The sequence below is a fragment of the Apteryx rowi genome, unplaced genomic scaffold (genome assembly GCF_003343035.1).
Source record: "Apteryx rowi isolate R43461 unplaced genomic scaffold, aptRow1 scaffold_4, whole genome shotgun sequence".
Classification (NCBI taxonomy): Eukaryota; Metazoa; Chordata; class Aves; order Apterygiformes; family Apterygidae; genus Apteryx; species Apteryx rowi.
In genome coordinates, this window is record NW_020450529.1 from 1176310 (window position 1) to 1200377 (window position 24068).

At 48.2% G+C, this 24068-nt stretch overlaps 1 protein-coding gene across 1 annotated transcript; it reads right to left on the bottom strand.

The window, feature by feature from the left end:
- Window positions 1-5207: 5207 nt before the first annotated feature.
- Window positions 5208-23030, bottom strand: LMCD1 (LIM and cysteine rich domains 1). The gene is made up of 5 exons (XM_026075002.1): window positions 22942-23030; window positions 19646-19901; window positions 12244-12579; window positions 5942-6157; window positions 5208-5366 (listed from the first exon to the last, which is right to left on the bottom strand). The coding sequence occupies exons 1-5, from the start codon at window positions 23028-23030 to the stop codon at window positions 5208-5210; spliced, it is 1056 nt and encodes a 351-aa protein (XP_025930787.1).
- Between the last annotated feature and the right edge of the window lie 1038 nt (window positions 23031-24068).

Here is a 24068-nt window from a genome sequence, read left to right on the forward strand (position 1 = left end):
YTAGATTTATAGAGGCATAATTAACCCTGCTTTTTATAGAATAACACATACCCATGTGAACGTTGCTATTTTGCAGAGCCCTAAAGCAGCAGCTGTTCCGGGTCTCTGGAAGAACGCCTTCAGGGAAACACACGAGCGCTTCATGAATACTTGTTCTTGCACCTCTAAATTTTTCTCGCTGGGGCTTTTAGGAAAGTTTTATTGTGGTGTTTATACAGCCACCTCGGCCTGCCTTTGGTTTATGTTTTTCTCACCTGACGCCACCGAGTTTTGACGCTTAGTTAAAGGAATCTGAAACTACATTATACTAAGGACTGAGTGCACTGGTAAAACTCTGCAAGGTTTCTAAGACAAGCACCTTCCACCCGAGTAGCTGATAATTACTGAGTTGTTACACTAGAGATAACAAGTTTTCTRTGGCGCTCTGTTACCCCAAGGAAAACAGCCACCATCACACTGAGTCCAGCAAAGCAGGACCAAGTCAATGAACTGGAGAAATTCCTGAGCAAAGAGGATTTTTCCTAATAAAGGAGAGTTCAGCTGAGTTTTCCTTGGCCGGGATGCTGCGAAACGCAGCCCCATCGCCATCCCTCTCCTCCGCAGCGAGCTGCGCGTCAGCAGCTTTGCAGAGCCGAACCGGAACAGCTTCCTTCGGGCTCAAAACGAGGATCCCACGCAGCAGAGCCACCCCGACGCTCCGAAGCCGCACGCTGCAGAAACGGGGCGGCAAGACTTGTCCCCCCTTGCAAGGCTTCCTCCCGGGCTTTCCGCACCCCGGGGCGAGCGCGGGGCAGCGCCGAGGCTCACGTCCCGCCGCTTCTGATGCTCCCTGGGGCATCAGTCCTTCCTCTGCCAACCAAATGTCATATACATAACCAGATAAGATACAATATTCTTTAAACAGGAGCTTTTATTTGAAACAACGGACGGGAAATGGCTGTGGTACAAGATGGCAGTTCCCATCATACATAGCAACCTTGTGAGACACCTCGATTTTTATTAATTTACAGGAAACTTCTTCTGTATACTGCTGCTAGCCCCCCGTTAGACAGGCCGGCATACCAGCGTAACTTTAACTTTCTTGGAAACCACAGATCATGACGCACTGAGAACGCAGCTGCAGCACTGCCCTTCCTTCTAGACCATAGCAAAGCAAAACGTAAGGTCTTCGCTTGGGGTGAATATCTCCTCATGCGCACGCTGAATTTCAATTTTAATAAAGACATTAAAGACTCACATATGGTTTGAGCTGTTAAATCTGTTAATTTACCGCACAGTATTTTGCTAAGCTGTTTAATCGCAGTGAGGGTTTTTTTGTTTTTTTTTTAAGCAGAAAGTATTTTACAGGCTATAGGACTACCTGGAAGGCTGGAGCAGATGCCAGCAGTTCAAAAGACCCAAAGCAAGCATGTGCATCCTGAAACAGGGACGTTAGAGGAGAATTACAATTTACGTTTCACAAAATCCAAATCCAAACCAGAACATGCTGCAATGGTATTTTATCTCAAAATAGCTGAATAAAGCCATTAGCAATGGAGTATTGCTGCATTTATGGAGACAGACTGAAAACAAGCTGATGCTATCTGTAGTAGGAGACCAGTAGACAGTGATCACAACCCAGTAAGACAAACCCATGACAAAGGCACTATCACTGAAGATGATCCTTGTATGCAAAATGGACTTTATGCCAGAACACAGTGAAGAGCAAACAGTTCAATTACCGTTGTCCACAGAGGATGAAAAAGCAGGACCAAATTTAATGAGCTTGAGAGCACTACATTAGAGAGTAAGAGATCAAACTMAAAMWMAAAAAAAAAAAAAAAAGTATCTGCAGCATTATGTAGAATACCCCCCAAAAGGTGTTGATTGCTGATATTCAGGATTTTAGACAAGTATTTTTAGTTGCAAAAAGTTTTAGGACAGTAATAGCTATGTTCTCATTCCAGTAGTTCAAACATTGGGCTTAATTCTGCTCTCATTCRTACAAATGAAAACATCATAATTATAATTAATTCAGTTATACTAAATTTACAGCTATGGAACAGAAAAGAAATGGCAGATAACAAAATATTTCAGAATGCAAATCAAAGACCCTGATTCTGCAAATCCTTACTTGCAGAAACGGCCTCATTTGACAGACTATTTACGTAAAGACAACTTGCACGTCAAGAAGGGGCAGAGCCGGGTGCTCACAGAAGAGCTACAGAGAACACGAATACAGAAACCAAAAGCTTTCATTTAGGGTTTGTATAGCCTGCTCTGGTTTCGTTACCAGCTTGGCATCATTAACGGTTATTTGGGAGATGCAGGGGGAGAAACCCACAGGAAGGATAAGGTCCTTCTCCTTCCTCTGCCAGATGGGACCTGGGTGAGGGCAACGTTCACAGGAAAACATGCCCATGCCCCAACCACCCCTGCAGCCTCACCGACTATTCACCTCCCCAGGAACTCACTTTGTGTCAAATACTTATTAAAAAAAAAAAAATCACTTTTTGCAGCGCTCRRTYGTGATCGTTAGTCCCGAGMCCCAGCTGCCTYTGGGCTGGGGACTTCCAGCATCCCMGTTCAGACACGGCATTTCAGAAATATCCTGTTTTGCTCATGGATCTGGCTCACCCCTCCTCTGCATTCGTTTTAACACAAATATACTGCAAGGACTACGCAGCCAACCAAGGCAAGGCAAAACAAAACAAACAGCCAGGGAAAGGACTGCAGCAACCTGAGTTTTCTGTGATGGTGGTAGTTACTTAATAGTTTTTCACTTTTAAGAACTCAGTGTTCTATTGATTTTTGCATTTGATTTATACGTCTCTTGAAGAGGTTATCTCTGTATACCTAGCTTGTGGGCAAATTGCTCTGTAAGAGGCAACCAGCTGCGAGCACAAACGGACAATGACTTTCTAGCAAGGAATGCTGTTTGGATGTTGGTGTCTTTGCCGAAACAGCGTTTCCTAAGTGATTCAGGCTATTTCCATCATTGCTTACTTCGAGCGTACGCATGTTTGGCTGCCTTAACATAGCAGGGTTTAAGAACTACATTGTGTCTTCAAGAARAATTACAAAGGTTTGGGGAAGTTTCCATTTTAACAAAATAAAAAAAGAGGCAATAAAGCTAAGCATCGGGTTTAATTCTTCATCCCCCCCTTTGCTAACAACCAAAGTGCCTGTATCTAAAGCTAGTCAAAGAGAGCTTAATCCTAGCGTGACTTGAGGGCTACGCATCTTCTGACTTACAGCACCCTACCGAGTTTCCAGAAGCGATGCCCCCAGACGCTGAAAGCAGCCGCTCTATAACCAGAGACGGGTCAGAGCGGCACAAGGGCCACGGGCAGCCCAGGAGCGCGAGCACCGCGATGCCCTGAGACACATGCCCATCTCCCCTGCCATCGCCACCTCGGGAGCTGGGTGTTGCTGCTCTAGTTCTGGAGGTAGGATTTCACCTACTCATTTTAAACATCCCAGTGTTTCCAGGAATATCAAGGATACAGATGGATGGAGGGGGGAAGGCTGGAGGCATCCACCAGAGCAGCCCACACTCGCCCCCAGGAAGCGTTTGGATACGTCTTTTACACCAAGCYTCTATCTCACCTACTCCAAAACAGTGATCAGCTTGGACTGACTCCTTTCTAGGGGCAGATATCGTCACCGCGGGGTGCGAGGCTCCAACAGGCTGCACAAAGCAGGGGCTTGCGCGCAGTCGTGTGAGCAGGACAGAGGTGGGAGCTCGCTTCGTGCATCCTGCCGTCAAACTTGCACGCCCTCGTTTGCGAGTTATTCTACAGCAACCAAGCAAACAGTCACAGCAGGGAGCATGCTCTGAAAGTAAGCAGCCAGCATCTTCTGTAGGGGAAAGAAAGCTCAGCAGTTGTGAGCTCCTCACACCTCTGCAAACGATATTCCAGTTCTTTCTGGCAAGTAATGTAGACATTTAATACAAGAAAAAAGACCAAGCACACAGACATCTACCAGTCTGGACTACTTGAGAGTTTCTGTGGCTAACAGAAGCGTTGCATGACACAGGGCACAAATAACAAACAGATTCAGTGCTGGATTCTAGGACGACGCCATCCCTATTCGGTCTGAAACGTGGCAGCRATCTCACCTAGCGAGTGGAGAGCCGAGCCAGAGGCCACCTCCGGCCCTGCCGCCACCAGCGGAACAGAAGTTCTGCAGGCTCCGAGATGGAGACGCATTTCCCTTTCTTGGACAGCATCATTAACATATTACAGGAAAAAAGCCGGCATTGCAGTATGGCAGGCCCCCCCAAAAAAACTAAGACAGCTCAGGCTAAAAAGTTTTCTACAAAATTCCTGGTCAAAACAAGCTGAAATAAAGGTCCATACTTTAGATGCTTAACTACCCCCAGTATTACTGTGGGAACACAATGCCGCTCTTCAAACACACTCGCTTGAAACAGGGTAGTAGGAGGCAAGCGAGAGAGACTTGGGCAACAAGGTGCTGGGAGGAATTGCCAGGAATGTCTGCATTCCAGTTTCGTGTCTAAAACTCAAATTAGTTGAATTAGTCAGCTGTCCATAACTAGTCTGCCATTTGGGTAGATCTATAAGGTTTTTATCTTGCTAAGGTTAAATCAATCATTCTGTATGCCAGTCTTTACTTATTTTTACATTATTGTAAACTTATGAGGAGAAAGCTACATATTGCTGGTATTTTATATCATTTGCTTTCAGAAATTAATCACTTTGGTTAACCGAATTCTTTAAAACCATTGATTTAGCACAATTGTCAGCATTGTATTAATGTAAACTTCCAGTATGGATTTCAAAAAAACACCTTGTTATTGGCCATCACCATAAGTTTATTATATCAAAAACTAATTTTGAGATGTGTTATTTCTAAAAGGATATTGCAAGACCTTAAACATGAGAATTGCAAGACCTTAAACATGAGAAGCTGAGAGGTTTTTTCGTTGTTTTTTTTTAAAACAAAAAATGAAAATCTGTGATTAAACCCCATCCTAGTAAGATGCACCATGTACACCTCACCCCTCAGACATGAATAGGACGCAAGGGGGTAGTTAGCTGCTTGCAAGTGAATAGCCAGGCTCTAATTTGAGCCCAAAGAGCAATTTTTTTTTATTTTTTAATTTTTTTTTTTAAACCCACCACTTTCTCATGTACTTGTCAAACTACACCAATTCTGGCTTGGATCTGRGAGCCAACCGCGCTTTCTCAAGCTGCTCCGGTTTAGGGATGCCTGCTTTTACTGCAGGCCGTGCATAGGAGGCTGGCTTCGTCGAGACTGAAGGGCTTGCCGGCCAGCAGCGTCTCGCACCCCAGGCAGGCGAAGTGCTTCTTGTGCCAGGTCATCCCCTCGGCCTGCTGGTAGTCCTCCGAGAAGATCATCTGCGGAGCAAGCGGACAATTGTTCGCTCCCATCGCTTCTGCCTTGGGCAGCCTGACCGACCGCCGCAACCCTTGGCGACGCGGACAAGGAAAGCGACACCCTGCCAAGCCGGAGCGCGTCGGGAACAGAGCGGCCCGACGCCAGGCGCACCATTAAACCCATTAGCTGCTGAGATCAGCCTTTAGAGAATGCGTAAATACGGAGCAGGGGACTACTCGCGAGCGATTAAGCCAAAATCAAGGGCTGCAATTACAAACTATAAAAGTGTCAGGCTTTAAACGTGACGAGCGTTGGATGCCTGCTCTGAGATAAATACAGCACAGCTAGCAGAGGTGAAGTCACTAACGTTATACTTTCCCATCCCAGTTTCTTCAGCCTAGGTCCAGCTCCCTAGTGAAGCTGCGTGTCCTAGTGACCGCACCAGAAGGCTAGAGCTAGCAGAGGGCTTCCTGGGGAGCACAGGTAGGAAAGAGGCGTTTAAGATGCATGTTAGACAAGCCCCGAATTAASCCGCGGAGAGGAGCCCAGGAACGTGCCGGGCAGCAGGCGGCAGAGGGACAAGGTCCGGCCCTACCTCGTCGCAGCCGGCGCAGCGCGGCCGCAGGCTCTCGCAGTAGTGGCGCCCACACCAGACCGCTCCGTTCTTCCAGAAGTAGATGAGGTCGACGAGCGGCTCGGAGCACTTGCAGCACACGAAGCAGGCTGGGTGCCACTGCCGGGAGTAGCCGGCTCTGTCCGCGTAGACGACGGGGCAATCCGCCGGCACCGCCTGCTTGCAGATCTCGCAGCACTGCAACGGAGAACGCTTTATTAGTGTCTCAGTCGCTCCGAAGCGAGCGTGGGGCTCGCTGTGCATATGGCATAATCAAAAGCAGTGATGCTCCATGCACGTGCCAGATTTTTGCTTTTTAGGCATTCCAATCCACAGCATCTTTGCAATGCATCACTCAATTACGCAGTTGGTAAGAACAGCAGTTAGCAAAACAACTGAGTAACGTATGTAATCTCACTAAATATTCTGCAGGGACCTACTGTGTTCCTGCTTGACATCCCATAGCACCAAGGAGGAGAGCAGAAWTAAAGCGTTTAATGCCAGGATCGTTAAAGCGTGTAGCTTAGGCTGTTTTATTTTAGCTCTTGTTCTGTGAAGATAAGTTTAAGAATGCAAAAGGCAAATTTTACAGCTATACCAGCTTGAAAGGCACAGCGAACAAAGAACAGTCTGCAAGCGGGCTRCTGAACAGCTCAGCAGGGTGGAAGGGCAACGTCTGCAGCTGGAGAAAAATGCTGGGGAAAACGTCTCCACCGCGCAGCTGAACTCAGGAAACACTGGCAGCGTCACAGTGCTCACGGTTAACACAAGCAGCGCCTCCAGATCAACGGCCCACGTCCTGCGTAAACKCCTGGAGCAGCGCTAAGTACAGACACAGCGGCAGATTATAATTTAAAAGTCATTACAAATAAATTTAAGTTTGCCAGCCCTCATTTGGAAAACTGTTTCCTATCTTCCAGCCAGATCCTCAGCAGGCAAGAATGACACTGCCCACCATCAGCTAAATATCTAGCCTTGGGGGAAAAAAGCCCTGAAAAGTAAAACCAACCTTCCCTAAACTCTAAAGGTTTTCCAAGAAAGCTATAAGACATCCTTGTGCAGAAAGGAGATGGCTACATCCTAGTGCAGAAAAATGCAGCATGTCAAAGAGGCAGATATTTTGGGTAGAKATTAGAAGCTTGGTCTTTTCTCTTTACATACTTTTTTTTTAATAAAAGACAGATGTCACTCTACGGATTTCAGCACAGTGCTCTCGATTTACAACATTTTAAAGAGGCAAAATTAGAGCTGGCTCATCTGAGGATTAATTAATGTCTGTGCATATCACASAAGACCAATTGGCTTTATTCTTTACCTGTAGCCCACAGTGTGATCCTGAGATTACTTAAAAGCAAGCTTTAAAGCTTTTCTCTAGAGCTGACAGACTGCTGGGGGTTGCCTGGCTCACGTGAGTTCCCGTTTCAGTCCCGATAGCCCAGGTCGGGCTAATAGCTGCTGAGCCTGCACTTTGTTGGTCTTTAGAAGTGCTGTAAGTAGCAGCTGGAGCTTCTTCCAGCAAAGCCTTTGGCTGCAAGGCTACACTTCTACTAGCAATCATCGAAGCAATCTGGCTAAAGCTTTTATCAAAACAAGATGTAGCGTTTAAGCAACTTGTGTGTCACATGTGTTACAGCTTAAGTTGCTCTGCCTGATTAGACAACTTAGAGCAACTTTCTCACTGGCCCTTCCAACAAGTCCTGTGCAGCGAGCGTTCTGGATGATTCCAACTGGGGAATTTACCGCCTCCCAACTCCATGATTTCACTTATAAACACTTTGGATTTAAGCTGACAAGTTTCTAATAGGTGGGTAGGAGAGCGATACAAAAATAAATTTCTCCGAAGAACGTAAATAACAGCTTCTGAGCTGCAGGAGGATCTCACGGATGGAGACGGGACACGGGCAGAGGAGGTGGGCTAAGTGCCCCACGCCGCCCTTGGAGCGTTCCTGCCGAGACGGGGGCCATAACCTATCCCACCAACAAATCCAGCACTGGAGGACACAGAAAATGCTTCCTGGCTTAGGTTTTCATGTGAGGATGAAAGGGGATATGTCTACTTATACCGTGCCTTCCATTTCAAAGGGTTTCAGAAGCATTTGTAAGGTACACCCAAGAACTACGCAAGTGAATGAAGAAACTTCTGGGTGTAGGAGCCATACTATTTCTGTTCTTATATGAAATAAAAGACATGCAATTACAGTGCTCAGTGTAGGACTGCTGGCAGAGCATTAGTCACGATACACTGGCCTCACTTTCCGCAGTGGTAGACCTGTAGCGATGAACTGCACACTTGCCATGCAGGACCGAGGCCTTATTTCTCCTTATGTCACCGAYGCCTCCCTAAGGCTCTTCCACGAGATTTAAGCAGAGATTCAGCACACCAGGGAGAACCCTACCCAGGCTATCGTAAGCTAACCCRGCACTTCCACCCTTAGAGAAACCTCCAGGACGCATCCATCCTGCTCCTACTTATCTTGCAAGATCTAACAGTCAGGACAGAACATAAACACCAGCAGCTTTCCAAGTCCCCGCTCAAATTTCCTGCCAACAAGAACAGCTAAAACACAACTTATTTCTTTCTCTATGGCAGTTATTCACAGGGCTTCCACTAAGCATCAAAAGCATTCTACAATTTCTGTTCTCCTGCCATTTACCACACAAAATAAAAAGCAGGTCTTCAAATTTAAGACTGGATTACAGCTTGGTACTCATTTTACTCCCTTGTGTTGGGAGATGAGGACTTTATTAGCACTGCTACCAGCGGCATTGGCCAAGAGCGTCCCTCCTCATCTCCCGGCTAAGCTGTTTCTAAGCTTGTCTCTCCCTTGCCGCTATTTTAAAGCCACGGCTTCCAGAGTAGAAGCTCCTTGGACAAAGCTTGGCTTCCACTCAGTAGTTATAGATCGCTGGCCTCAATCTTTTGGGGACAACAGCTCATTTTGATCAACTGCTTTACCATTTGATTCGATTCCAACAGACAGGCTTGTAACAGCAGGCTTTACAGTTCTGGGAGGGTTAAAGACTATTTTCTGCTTGGTAGAAAACATGCAGTGAACAGGACAGAGCTGTTAGTTATGGGCCCCTCCCTGCAGCAGAAAAGAGTTCAACGGGTTGTTTGAGCTCAGATGCCTTCCTCATGGTGATTTACACTGGCCCAGTATGTTTTGCTTTACACACCAATTTCAACACAGCTGGCCTGAGTGTGCAATGAGAGGTTTAACCACCTTAGCCCAGGGGCCACACAGACACCTGAGGAAATGGTTCCAGCTTGTTTCTTGATGTAGCACTTGGTCTTTTCTTGGTTGCTCTCTTCTAAAGCAAGGGTAGTTTTACACCTAGTCTTGGTAAACCTGTAGTACAGGCTGATATCCTAATCTGAAATAGGGTGAAATCAAGCCACTGGAGTTCATTTAAAAGCTTAGTATTAAATAGATTCAAATCTGCATCCTACTTTTAACAGACTCAGTCAAGAAACATCACTCAAACTGCTTCAGAATCAGGATCTCCAGAAGCTGCCATTCAGCACCGCGTTAAGCTCCCCTTCGCCAAAGGCACTCATGTCTTCAAGAAGTCTTGGGGCTCGGGGGCAAAGACATCCGCAGCGGGAGACACCACGCTCTGAAGATGACTCCAGGTGGCACGACAGTTTGAAACCGCRCGGCCTCGACCACGGCTCCTGGAGAGCAGGAAGGAAGGGGGCTCCGAGGGAGCTTCCCCACACTTGGGTACAGTGCTTACGTTTAATATCCTGGTTTTAGGAGATGCGTAGAAGATGGTCAAACAAGYACAGAGGTACCCAGATCTCTACTGACCTACRTTTCAATCCTGAATACCTTTACAGCATTAAAACTTCCAATGTCTTTGTTTTTGTGTACTTCACTTCTCAGTCCCCTTTACATTCATTCTGCGTCTTTCCCTAGATAGGTTTTTTTTTTTCCATTTTGCTCACACCTCTGCTTTTGGTCTCATGCACACTGCGAGGTAAAGTGCTATATCATAATACCATTTGCAGCTCTCTTGGACCGTCTCCTCAGGACTATAATATCTATATGCTGTCCTGTTTGTCTTGTTAAGAGATGCATTTGAATGACACTGTTACAAAGCCCCCATCTTTTTTAAGAATTTAAGACRGGTCACAGAATTGGGTATGACTTGATGGAACTGAAGAGCCTGGCACCAAGACAAGAGATCTGCCCTGGACCAATCCAGGCAAGCTTCAGAGTATCTGCAAAGCCAAAGGCTTTTCTTGCATATTTACTACAACACTCACGTTTCAAGGACTGATTCTTGGCGATGAAGAATATTCATGACATTTAATTTTGGCCATCTATAGTGCTCTAGGCACCTCCACCCTTCCATTAACAAGGCRGAGAAGTTTTGCTCCTAACTTTACRTTACCTCAATCACAACCAAGGTAAATGCCTAAATGAGATTGCTTGCATCTCTTATTGCATTGGTGCAAARAAATAATGTAGCCTGCATTAGAAAAAAAGCAAAATTTTTTTTAGAGACACATTAGGAATAGAAAATATCAAGTACTGAATGAGGAAAGCTTGCATGGATATGATAACAGGGAAGAAAGGGAATTTATGACGTTTTAGCAAGGACAGCAGGACTCMAGTTAGCATGGCTGTGTAGCTAGGAAACAACCTGCTTCACACATGGTATGGTGTTGCACCACACAGAGCAACAGCCTCACAGAAGCAAGGTTTGGGACACACAAAGAAATGGGGAACATCAACATGAGCCAGGCCAGCCCAGGGCRCACCTAGCCTAGGTGACAGCACTGGCAGGGAGGTAGCTGTCTACTGCTCCAGCTCAGTAATATTTAGCACAGTCATAAGCAACTATGGAAAGATAGAGGGAGTTTTGCTGCCTTATTTTTCTTCCAGTGCAGTTGTATGAAAACCAATAGGCCTTCTGGAAGCTTAGCCTATGTCATTTCTTGGGTCACAGCCCACTCCTATCACTTCAGCAGCATCAATTTCTGCATGATRGATCATATTACAGTTGGCTGCTCTTTTGTTAGAGTGGGAAACAGGAGGTTTGTCTTTGGTACGGCAAGAAACTGTAGCATTTTGCAGTTTGCCCAGAACTTGGCTGCACAGTGTTAGACTAAGTGGAACTCCTGCAACTCCTCCTGGTTTTGAAGCAAWTCCATGTTTCAGCTAGTGCCTCTAGAAAAATAATGCTTTAAACTCCACGGAGAATAACATCACTGTTATGTATTTATTTGGAAGCACAAACGCGTAGTCTAAATAAACTCTTATTGCCAAGATGACTTTTATTAATGAGCTTAATGGAAACCTTCCTTTTTTGGCTGATATTTTTTAGCTTACACTTTGTCCAATTCAATGTTTTGTTGCAATAGTGAAATACTGTACCACTGGACTTTGAAAGTCAGATACACGTTAATAGAAAAGGACATAGCAAATGGGAGACATTACCCAATATGGAATGAAAATCGACTGCACTTAACGTGTTACAATGTGTTGTAACRGCCAGAAAAATGTTGCTTTAAAAACATTCACATGCCTTTTTCTTCCCCAGCTTTAAATCCTCTGCTGCAAGATATTCTCACAAGAGCCCGTAGRAAATACAGTCACTCAACATATTTTATGATAAGCATCTGTTCAACGATCCCAATGGCCACTCCAGACCCCTCTTAGTCTGTGCTTGGAGAATGAGAGTCTAAAAGAATGTTAGCAAATCTCATTTCCCTAYGGAAATGTGTTTTCATGTCCAGAGACAGGCATGGCCGAAGCTCTCCAGAGTTGAAGTTTTTGGAGTATTMTCTCCACGTTCACAGCTTTGCGTTAGACTGAGACACCATGCACTGTTACTTGCATTTTCTACTTGAACTAGTCTAGAAAGCTCAGCTGAAAACACTCGCTAGCTTGCAATGAAATGCAGTGTCTCATCTTGAGTACCTTATTTTCTCACAATCACCCTAGGACATATCAAGCCCAATTYTTCAGAGTTTCCAAGAATCCAAAGCTTCTTGGAAATCAGTGGCTCTTACCACTAAGAGAAAAAGGGCATTTCCTTACCTTGGTGGTTCAGCACAGCTTTTGCTGCGGAGGGAGGAAGAGGGGGAGAGAAGGCAAACCCTCCTGCTGGCTATTAGATGGAYGCAGTAGGGATGGCAGGAGCACTCRAGGGACGCCACCCGGGCCACCCACCAAAGGATGCCGCGATGCAGCTAAGCGTTGCRGCACGGCTAGGCTAGCCTGGAAAAGCACTACAGCTTTTTGGAAAAGCGTTACAGCCCGCGCGGCACTTACCCCCTGCCCTCCCGCGGGCGCGCTGTCGATGGCTCCGTTGGTGGACTCGGAGGGTTTGCTCGCAGCCAGGGTTTTGTCTTGCTGCTTCCCGTCCTCCTTCGCGCCGCCGCCTTGCCCGGGGAGCGCGACCTCGCCGACGCCCAGAGCATCGGCTTTGTATTTCTTTACAAAGTCTTCCATGAGCTTCGCCTCGCCCTCGGCGAGGCCGCGGCAGTGGGAAGGGTCCTGGTCGTAGATGGGGAGCTGCCTCATCAGCTGCCGCCGGCGATAGTACGCGCCCTCCGTGCCCGCCACCGGCTGCATCTCCTTGGGGATCAGCTCCATGTACTGGATGGCCTAGGGCAGAGACAAGACCACGCGGTTACCTTGGAGTCATCTTCTTGCAGGGAAACACGGGYTTTCCTCGCACTGGGGCTTCTGCAMGCAGCYGTGCTGCTCACGGTACGGATGCACTGCAGAAGACACGTGCCCTTCCCACCACTCTGCTCCATCCCACACTTCAGAAATAAGCGGCTGAACTTTTCAGTTGCAGTTATCAGCCAGGCTGTCAATAGCCACCYGCAGTTTTCCTCGTTGGAAAGCAGAGCAGTTTTACCCAGTGCCRGCCGCGCAGCTCCCCGGTAGAGCGGGGAAATGCCTCCCATCGCCCCTCGTGCCCAGAGGCCCGGGTTTCCCACGGCCAGAGCCAGGAGCRCCGGCCCCATCCCAAGCGCATCAGGTGAGCCCTTGCGTCTCCACGCAGGAGCGAAGCGGAGGGAAGGAGGACCTCATCTGAGACGCACGTCCCCGCCAGGCTAGATAAGCCTGGATTCCCTTATCCTTGCACATTTTCTGATTTGAACAGAAACCTCTTCCCAACTTCAAGGGTTCTTGTCTGGATAAACAAGATACTCTAATTAAGGTCATCGGTCGCAGAGAGATCTCTTTCAAGCAGTAATTTCTTCATGCAGCAGTGCTTCTGCCAAGCACAATATTAACATCAAGGCTATTCAATATGCGGTATGAACGCTGTGCCTTGATCTTCAGCTTTGGATGAGCAATCAGAGTGGAACATGTGCTCCGCTAAATTACATCCCAGCAGCCAGAAGGAAACTGAGCGCTTGTTAGAGCTTTGCACAGAGYAGTCCTCAGGTTTTGTGGCTCTCCGTGCATGGGAAACAAGCGGCCTCACCTTTTATATTCAGACAGCTGCAGGCGGGTGCAGACACACACAGCCCATCCCAGCTGCGTGAAGCAACACTTAAGTAATTTAAGGCTTTGACAGCTTCATCTGATTCCCACTCACTTAACTAGTTTGCAACCAAATCTCAGCACACCCTCCCTTGCTGACATCAGGATGCCCATATTCCACATAATTATGGAACAAAACTGCTGAAGAGGCCAGAAACCCACAAACATCAAAAAACCCAAATACGTGAACAAACCCAAGAGCAGCCAGTTTCCTACTCCCCTCATGCTAGGTACCGGTGTGCTTTGGGTAGCAGATAAAAAGCTGTAACAAGAGCACCCGGCTCGCTTCCTAGGGCCGAACAGTCATGCGTKGGGCCACCAGCCCAAGGGCACAGCTATCACGGGCCGTGATGGAGAACGGCACCTCATACACCCCAAAGCTGGCACACACAGTGCTTGGGTGAGGTGTTAATGAGCTGGACAGGTTAAGAGAAAAGGCTCTAAACCTGCMGGCAGCCAAACCTTAGCTCTGGCTCTGCCCTTTATAGTTCACATAAAACCTTAATCCATGAAAAAAGYAGTAGTCAGATGACTGCTGAGTCTCCATCTCTAAGACCAACAGCCACCAACTTTACTGGACTATTGATTTCGCAGTAAAGGGAAGGTATTTGTTCATAGACGCCTTATAAGGTGGGAAGCAAGCGTAAAGAAAGGCTCTGCAAAGTCAAGTCTCCTAGTCAGCAGGCCACCAGCCTCTACCTTAAAAGAGGAGTAAATGGTGATCTTGCCACAGGTTTGTCCAGGCTGGATTAACATTTGCAGGAAGATGGGGTCTGTACAGTTAACTTTTTTCTGGCTTGGAGCTTAAAGGAAAGGGAGTTTCCCCACTCGAGGCATTTTTCCTATTGTAGTGTGAAGAGCTAAGGGGCAGCCAGTTGGCCGTTTGCCATAAAGTTTTAAAGACCAGCATCCAGCTGCATTAGATTTGTTTCTTACTTGGTCAGCACTTGCAAATTTAATTTTAATGAAATGGAGTGATTAACTGTTTACTGTACATAGCCTAGTTTGATGCAGCCTTTTAGATCCAGGAAAGTTTACATGACATTCAGCACTGAACAACCCACCATGCTTATAGGAAACAAAGTCAGCTTCCACTTCGACTACATTCAGGCAAATAGCAGTATTTCAGGGCTCCTCCCTCTTTCACTTTTGCAACAGCAATAGATAAATGATTTAACAGAGTCAGGGCCTCTTCCCTGTTTCAGGGAGTGCATGTTAATGGTGCTGCAAGTTATGACACTAGACATCAAAACGCAGTCTATCACGCCACCRTGCAAGCAATGATTGATGTGTGGAAGCTTCCTGGGCTGCAGCCTCACGTTGCTCAGCAGAAACTGCTTACAGAGCTGGAGGACGCTGTAAAAGTGATCTGCTACAAAGATGGTTTTCACAGAAGTCCAAAGACGTAATAGGAACTACAGAAGCAAAAGGCAAAATAAAAAACTCAAAGCTCATCCCAGGCCTCACACAGATATTGCCCTGCAAAACATACTGCCGTCAACATTTGAGCGCTGGAAAAACAAGCAGAAAAGTCTAGATGCTGTACAGTCACGAACACTGTGACAGTAACCCCCGGCCTGCTGCAGAGACACGAGCAGAGCGCAGTAAAACGGTGCATCTTAATGGAAGAAATTCTTTACTCGCAACAAATGTGCCAAGGCTAACGTACACCTACACCAAGCTACAAGAGCAGCAAAGTGCCAGCAGATGCATCTGAGACATCCTGTTCCACTCCAGGGCCAAACCCTACTTTTTTAATACAAATGAAACATAAAAGCAAAGTCAAGCYTTTTTCAAAAGTAGAATTATATTGGTCAGAGGCAAGACTGGCACAGATATTCAGTATGATTTCACTCCCTGATCAAGGGAATGCTTAAAGTTATAATTGTGGATGTCAAAAGATGTGTCTAGAGAATAGATCAGAAAAACAACATTCAACCTGACACCAAAAACTACAGTGAAGGAGAATAAAAAGTTGTTTCTTTTGCTGCTACAGTGTATTATTACTGTCAAATGCTTTATGATGTTGCCTTAGCTCAGATAATTTTGAGGAAGAACATTTTAAGTTTTCACCACTGTTAACTACTGGATTTCTCAGATATTTTATGAACTGTTCTTTTCACTTTCCCCAGGGACTTTGGTATTTACCTCATAACTTATCTAGGCACAGCTTAATGAAAACAAGTTCTGAACTTCCTCCTATTATTGGACCATCCACTTCATGACAATAATATTAAAAATCCCAAGTTTCCACTTTGCCTTCAGAAGGAAATTACTGGAGCCAAGTTAGTTGTGCACWAAAAGCTTTTTGGTTCAAAAGGGACTTTTGCCATCACAAGAACTGTCGGCATCCAGAATTTTTCCTGAAAGTTTGTTAAGTTCATCTTTAAGCCAGAAGTTATCAAGGTTGTCTTCAAAGTTACTGAGCTTTTTTTTTTTTTTTTTTTTTTTAACTTGAACTAAGATATCTCCCAGTCTTTTCAGACACTATGCCAATTTACAAAAGCTTTCATGAAACATCCGCTCAGAGCCTCCCCACTTGCGAGCTCTGCAGGAATCCCACTCCACTGCTCTTTAGGAGCTGGATTTAAGTGGCACGAGCTCGCCGGCACGCCGGGAGATGCCCCGGGCGTTCGATGCTGCGGAGGGGATAACGGCTCTGCATTCAGCMACACGTCCTCGCCAGAGGGCACGTGTCTCGGCTGCGGATCATCAACGAGGAAAACAGCTGCCTTCGGGCTCCTATCACCAGGAGCAAGGAAAGGGCCCTGCCCAAAGGTGCCAGCTCTGTTCGGCAGCCGGCTTTGAGCAGCGAGAATTGGATTTCTGATAAATCTGGAGYTGGGCAGGATGCTTAATAAATCACGTTAGGTTGGAAAATTGCCATTATTGTTCTCTCGATCCCTCAACAAGTTCCCTAATTCCCCCCGGGACCTGTGGAAGGCAAACATTGGTTAAACAAAGATCCCAGCTGTGCTAGTTATTACCAAGGGGGGGGGAGGGGAGAAGGAAAAGGAAAGAGGAAGCTACCAGCAGTAGCGCTGTGATTAAACAGCCAGACAGTCAAATCAGTGGAAGCCCTGGTCCCTTGTTAAAGCACAGTGSTCTGCTCTGATTAGCACCACGACCAGGTCATACAGCTACACGACGATTTCCAGCAGGATCCGCAGGCCCCCTTCCATCCAACCTTTCCAAGAGGGTGAAGGCAACTGAGTTAAAGACTAAATATCYACTCTGGCACCCTGGTTTGTAGTTGCATGCAATTTCACATTTTTCTCCTCAGTAATTCTTTAAAAAAGCTGGTTGCAGTTTCAAACAGTTTTAAACTATTTCTTTAACTTGAAGAGCAAAAGCTGTCCACTAATGACAGTGTAATATGTAACRTTTTTAGTACCACAGAGTTTAAAATCAGTTAAATACTTTCCCTCAAGAAGTCCTCTGCTGGCTAACTTACTTCCACATGCCTAAAAACACTTCCATTCGTTCCCATAATTGCATTATATGCTCGCCAAGACCAAATAGCAGGCGCAGGAAGGAACGTGGGGCAGGACGTTTGCTTGCTTTGCAGCCATCCCGATGGCGTGGAACGCTTGCTATCTGCCCTTCTTAAGCCTGAGGTCATTCTTATTTGGTCAAGACTGTGTTTAAGCTGTAAGAAAAACAAATCTCATCTTCAGTGGTGAATTTGGGAGGGGTTGCTCTGCCAGCAACCTTACGCAGTGGAGACGGGCAGAATTAGTATCCATAAGCTGGAAGCTGCATCTAGGAGGCTTCTGGCTACAGATGTCCATCTAGCTCTCTTTTAGGCTAGTCTAGCTACGCTTTAGTGTATATTGTCCTAGTGTGCTTTTACGTTCCTCTTCCCTGGGGAAGAGATCCAACTCTAGGGCAAACAGCTCCAGCTACTAAAAATCCAGCAGAACACTGGAAAAATGGAATCGCAGAAGAAACTTGAACAAGCAAGATCGCACACCAACGCATGCTCATTGCCTGCACCACGTTCTCTTTTAGAGCCTAAACATTTCAGTCAGCAAACTGTGCTAGGTTTAGATTTAGATCCAACGTTTGCTTCTCACTGCACTGATTTAGTGACCTTGCTTTGGGGAAACCGAGTCGATTCCCTGCCCTTTACGTCCCAGTCTTGGACGAGGTGACAGGGAGAAGGGGAACGAAGGCCTCGGGAAAGGGGACGGTGCCTCCGGCTGGAAGGCTGGCACAAGCCTGCAAGTCGTTTCTTCTGTATCCCGGGGGCGGTTGGCACACTGCAAACCCTCGCTGTCCGTGACCCGGCTCCGTGCTGGCAGACCGTCTCCCGCAGACGACGAGGGGCTGCCAGCGTATCCCYGGGACAGGTGGTCGGAGAATCCCTCCCGCTCCTCTGCCGTGACAACGAGCCCTTCAAACACGCGGCCCGAGGTCAGCCGCCCCCATCCGTAATGTCATACGGCCACGCCGAGCCGCTGGGCAGGGATATTTTCCATTGAAGTGATGCCTTTCCATGAAAAGAAAAAGAGCTTAATGGGGGGGAGACACCAGATAAGGTGTTTCAGTAGCTTCCGGAGCATCACTGTTTCTTGGGATTTATACCAAAGCCAGCTGCACTTCCCAAAGACCTAGCAGTGCAAAGCTTCAGTCCAGCTGGAGACCCTGGGGCTGGGAAAGAGCTGCTTGCACTCATCCAAGCTGTGAGGTGGGACAAAACGCAAGAGGAAGGTAGGAGCAGAAGCCTCCTCCTGAAGAGGAGATCCCCACCTATTGCCTGGCCCTTCGTGGATGACGGCTGCCTTTGGAGCGCAGGCAGAGCCCTGGGACAGGCCCACGCCGTCATTTGCTTACGCGGGTTTTGCAAGCCTAAGTGAAGCAAACGCTGTCAGCATGCTGGCTGTTAAGTCTTGGCTCCATTTAGATATTTCTATGGGAAGTTAATGCAAAGGCCTAGGTGATACCTTATTCGGCAGGAAATAATTCTGCATCTGGGGGAGGTTTAGGGCCATTTAGCGATTTGCAGAGGTACAACTGAGCAGCGGTCACACTCCTGGTTAATAAAAATAGGCATGGCATTTCAGGTTAAGTCTAACATTATTGATGCTAGCAAGCAAGCAAAGAAAATTACTACTATAGTTATTTCTCCCTTATCATTAAAGCCCATTTTCATAGCATTCAAACAATAATTTACAAACAGTGATAGATTTATATGCTGCATTACTACTCTCTGCATCCATTGAATTTCACTGCTTTTGAGACATGGACTCAAGTATAATTTACTGAAGTGTTAGCTGAAGAAAATCCAGATTACTGGAAGTGTCACAGATAACTGCCTCCACCCACACTGGCCAGCATTTCAAGACAGTCCCACACCTGGATTTGTAGTAAACCAGCCTTTCAACAGGTAACTCATGGCTCCTCTCACTTGGTGGGATGTCAAAGCCCTAAAGGACTCCTCCTCCCCGTTTTTTCCCCCAGTTACGATACAATCCTGAAGATAAACATAAATTAAGACTTTGCTAAACCACACAAAAAGCTCGTTTCCACCGTTCCTCCTGGAAGCCTGTGCCACCCCCTCATTCCTTTAAGAGCATGGAAACAGGTCTCTAAAGTGAATTCACAGCCAGATGGAGCTCCATGCTCCCCATGCTTTGGCCTGTAGTTGCACAGCTTCTCTCCTTTGGTGACCTCCTCCGGGTGTATTTAAGGAGAGTGATCATATCCTGCCCCAGACTTTGTTATGCAAGGCTCAGACATCCTGCAAAGGCCTGCAGGAATCACTTCCACATATAGTTTGGGATTTCTGAGCTCAAAAATGCTTATGTGGGCTGTGCAGGCATTATACAATTGGCAGGACAGCAGAGATGGGTTCTCTTCTCAGCAATGTTTTTTTTGGGCATGAACTATACTGATGTGGTGAACTTYCTAGTTGTAAAACACATTAAGACTTCTCCTAGAAATGTAAGCAAGCCTGTAAGAACCCACTAGAGGCAACCAACTCCTCTCTTCTACCTACCTCGGTTATTTATGCGGTTTTCCCAAAATACTAAGCATTACGCGCATTTTTGCTCTGTGAGGCAAACCATGTGTTTTACTATTTTTCATGGTAACTTTATTCCAAAGCTGAGTTATGTTCCCCATTAAGCGACATTCCTCCACCAGCCAAACCCGTTGCGGGTCGCCTTACCAGCTTCTGGGTCAGCCCTGGCGGAGCCCATTCGTAGGTGATGGTGTCGAAGGTTGGGTCTTTCCGGGATACGATGGGATTGGTGATGATCATGCGGTTTCTCTTGTAAATGCGAACTCCGTCACCTCCTTTCACCCTGGCGGTGAGCGTAGCGTACTTTGAATCTGATAACAGGCGGCCAATTTTCCGATCGTCTTCCACGTCAGAGCTCAGGCTGTGATCCTCCTGGCTGCATTTGCATGACTTGCATATTTTCCTGCGGGCGACAAGTGAGATCATCCTTTTGATATAAGCTGGACCGCAGGAGGCACGCGAACTTTTGAGGGCCCAGCCACCAAGCTTCAGTCGCTTTAAAAGGTTAAACGCAAAACTGGGTTACGACACAAGACAAAAGGCTTTTGTGGCATGAACTGCACTCGGGAATCCAGCATGATACGCCCCGGAGGAATTCGCAGCGGTGTGGAACATAAAACTATAAAACCCTAAGTGCTATCCCAAGCAAAACGACAGCAGCAACACTGATAAACTGTTCCTACCAGCCTGCTGCAGGCAGCAGTTAGTTCCCGTGAACTTTTAAGCGATGCTCAAAGGGATTTTTAATCTTCCAACTTCACCACAGAGTCTCCAGCTGTAAAGCGTTAGCCTTTGCTGTTACTGCGTTTTATACTCCATTAAAATGGAGACTTCCAGAAGTAGAATTGATAGCTAAATGTCTATTTTAATAATGGCTATAAAATAGAAAGGTAAGTCTATGGAGCCATTTTCTCATGGTTAACCCCATTCTAATGCAACCCCAACTATTTCAGCATGATTCTTGAATAAACAGGATTCAAACTAGCCTCTAACAGGATTAAAAAAAACACAGTAGCGACTGAACCAAATGAGCTTTAAAGCTTGCATTTCCATGCAGCTTAGGTGTTGAAATCAAGAACTGAGGGCTGTATGACACAAAATTAAGTGCCGCCACCTAGAAGCCTGCTGCAATACTTAAGGGCCACAAACAGCACAGCATGCATAGACTGCGCAGCGCTCCAGAGCAGAGGCAACGGCGGCAAGCTGCACAACGCGCAGCAAACAGAGGTTCACGGGGCTCAAAGAAGTGAGCACAGGGTTTGCAAGATGATCTCAGAGGACGTTAATTGTTGTTCAATTAATGACATCTGGATACAACCCTTCTGCTTCAGGAGCCCCATTTGTTCTTGTTTTTCCCTTTTCAGTTTGCCAACAAATAGGGCAGGCCAGAAGTTTACTGCCACAGCTCAGAGATGAACATGCAGTATTGGTTGGCTTCCATCAGCTACTGATATTAGCAGCTTTTTACCTAAATTGTGTTTTTAAGAGGAAAAATTGAAAATAAAATATCAAAGTGTTTGCGGCATGATGCATATTACTGCAGCCAGCCCTGAGCTTTGCACAGCTAGTAGCAACAGCTACTTTGCTGATATAGCACCAAGCTCCTGAAATAAGGTGACTTTTTGCTTTACTTTTGCCAGTTATTCCAGCCACATACGCCGTCAGGAACAAGCGCAACAGCGAGGCACGCTGCGCAACACCTACCGCAAGCGCAGAATTATCCTTTCAGGTCACATTTCCCCACCTCAAAAGCAAGCAAGGACTTGTTTGTTTTCATTTTTTTAAGCAGTTTTCAAACAGTTTGACAAGCTTGGAAGCCAGTGCACAGCACGCACAGCATTTGCATYCCAGTATAACATGCATTTTCCCCGCGTGCAGTGCGTCAGGCAGCTGGGGTCCGCGTGCAGCCGCTTCGGCACCGTGCCCGCCCTCCCGCCGCAGCAGCGCCCCAGCCCCGCGCCCGGGGCTTCTGGCACCTTTTCCCCGCCAGGCTGCACGAAGAGCGGCTCCGTCAGGGCTCTGGGTTGGGTCAGGGACGGGGAAAGGAGAAGGGCGCGAGGTGTTGCTGAAACTGCCGAAGAACCTGCTCCTGCGAGACACCGCAGTGACCCGTTTTGACACTTTTTTGGCGTTGTGAGAAAAACTCGTCTCCTGCACTCACAGGCAGGAGCGGCTGCAAAGCGGTGACGGTGACTTGGGCTCCGACTTTATTTCCCTGCTTCTCTAATGAGGCAGGAGGTAAAATCCAAGTCCCAGGGCATCAGGCGGGGCAGTAACGCCCCGTATCCCTGCCAAGCCACAAGCACATAGCGGTCCCCGCTCCGACCGTGCGGAGCACCGCACCGGTGCCAAACCTCCCCRAGAAGCTAAACACATCGCTGGGGACGGACACCAGCTCCACGCTGCCGGACTGCTCCCGGTGCCCCAGCCGACCTGCTCAGAACTAGTCTGGCCAAGGTCCCGCAGCGCTACGGGCAGCGGTGACCTAGGCTTTACGGGGTGCTTTCCCCCAGCGTAACGGCGGCAGGGAATATTCCTGCATTACGCTGGGCGCTGCGACGCGCTGCATCTCTCACAGCTGCCCGGGAACAGCGGGGAAGGAGGGCTGACGTGCAGAAAGGCACGTGGGTGAGCAGGTTACGGACCAAAATGCATTTTCACACCTCAGCCGTTATGTATTTCACCAGGGTGCACTGGCAAAGCCTGCTGCTCTTTGGAACAAAAATAGCCTGTTCAGAGAGAACAAGAAAAAAGGAAAAGAAAAGAAAAAAAAAAATCGATCGTGTTTGGTTTCACAGGTCTTCAGCTGCCCTGTGCAGTCTCACAGGCTTTGCAGCGCAGCCCATCGCATCCGCAGCAGGCAGCCTCTTCACGGGTGTTAGAGCTCTCAGCTCTGAAGGAGTGGGACAGCGTGATCTTACGCATCGTGTGCACTTACAGGAACCGCTGGAGCATCTCATCCCTTTCGTGCAAGCCGTCTAACAAAAGCGCCCTAGGCATAGCCATCCTTGCAGGTCTACGCTACTCGGCACGTGCTGCTAAGCCCAGAGGTCCTCTGCTGAAGGGACCGTTTTAGGCAGCATGTGGTCCCAGGGTCAGATCCGGTCAGTTTATTCGTCCCCTCCAAAGCGGTCGTTAGCTATTCTCTGGTGCCGGTCGGATGGACACCGAGCGCAGCACTGCGCCCTTCCCCAGCCGCTCGCGGTTTACGTCCATCTCAAGGACGAGCCAGCAAAGGCCCCCGAAGCCCCGGGCAAGGCCGAGGAAGCGCCGAGCCACGCTCGAGCGGCGCACGGTACGTCCGCGCAGGAGGCGGCACGCCATCCCCGCGCCAGCCCGCTGCCTCGGAGGAGACGGGCATCTTGCACAAGACGCTCGCCACTCGCGGTGGAAGCCGTCCCACCCCGTCTCCCCCAGGGCCGAGCCCGCCGCGCAGACGTTACCTCCAGGAGTGCGGCTCGAAGCCCGAACACGTCCCTCGGCAGCGGGAACACGGCGCCCCTCGGCCCGCCGGCGGCTGGCTCCCCGACATCTGCAAGAGAAGAGGACGCGGCCGTTTGCCAGGTTTCTCCGCCGAGGCCGCRCGGGGTCGGGGGCCTCGCAGCGCGTTTTGCTCTGGAGACGAGCTCCCCACCGTCAGGCCCTGCGCGCTGCGGGGCCCCAAATCCCCCAGCCCCTGCCGGGTTACTCGGCATCCCCAAGATGAGACTTTTTACCTTAAAATGAGTAAGACCGCATTTCGGATGCGGAGCAAGTCTTGCACACCGTGAGGTGCTGGTTAAGGAGATGGTGCACCAAACACAGCGAAGATGCACCCAGCGCTGGCAGCCCCCCTGCTCCAGGCAAACCAGCCTTCGGCTTGCTGAAACGTCAGGTTTGGTGCCTGCTGCAACASGAACCCGTGCAAGGGAGCAAGGCTCCACAGTACAAAGCCAAAAAGGGGGGGGATCTTTGGTACCAGCCTCCAGAAAACAGGCTCCACTTGCACTCCCAAAGGGGGAGAGGGCTGTTTCTCAGGAACAGGCACCACGGGGCCAAAGAGCACGGGCAGGGGGGCAAGAGCTCAAATCGCAGCCCGGTACCACCAGAGGGAACGGCCGCACGTGCCCTGCCTCGTGTTGAGAAACCAGCCTGGCTCATCAAGTTACACCACAGAAGAAACTCCCTCATTTGCCTTTTGTAGCTAATGTAGCAGAAAAAAATCCATCTTTAGCAGATGCTATGAGGTTAGAGGAGGATGGGACAAGTCTTTCTACCTGCCCAGTGCTAGTGATGGCTGCAAGGTGCCTCCTCACTCTGCGCAGATTCAAAATCACATGGGATATCAATGTTTTGGGGGGATTTTTTTTTTTAAGCCACGCTCAGTTTCCAGCTTTCCTAGCCCTCGCCACCATGCATGAGTGCAGCACGATGGCCAGTCCCAGGCCAAGGTTGCCCAACCTCTCGAGCAAGGAGCACCGCTGAGCCACAGGAGGGTGACGGGGGGCCGTGGCCACCTGCTCCACAGGGGCTCGCGTGGACTTTGCAAAGGGGGCACGTTTCCACATGGCCGCTGCTGTGCTTCCTGGGG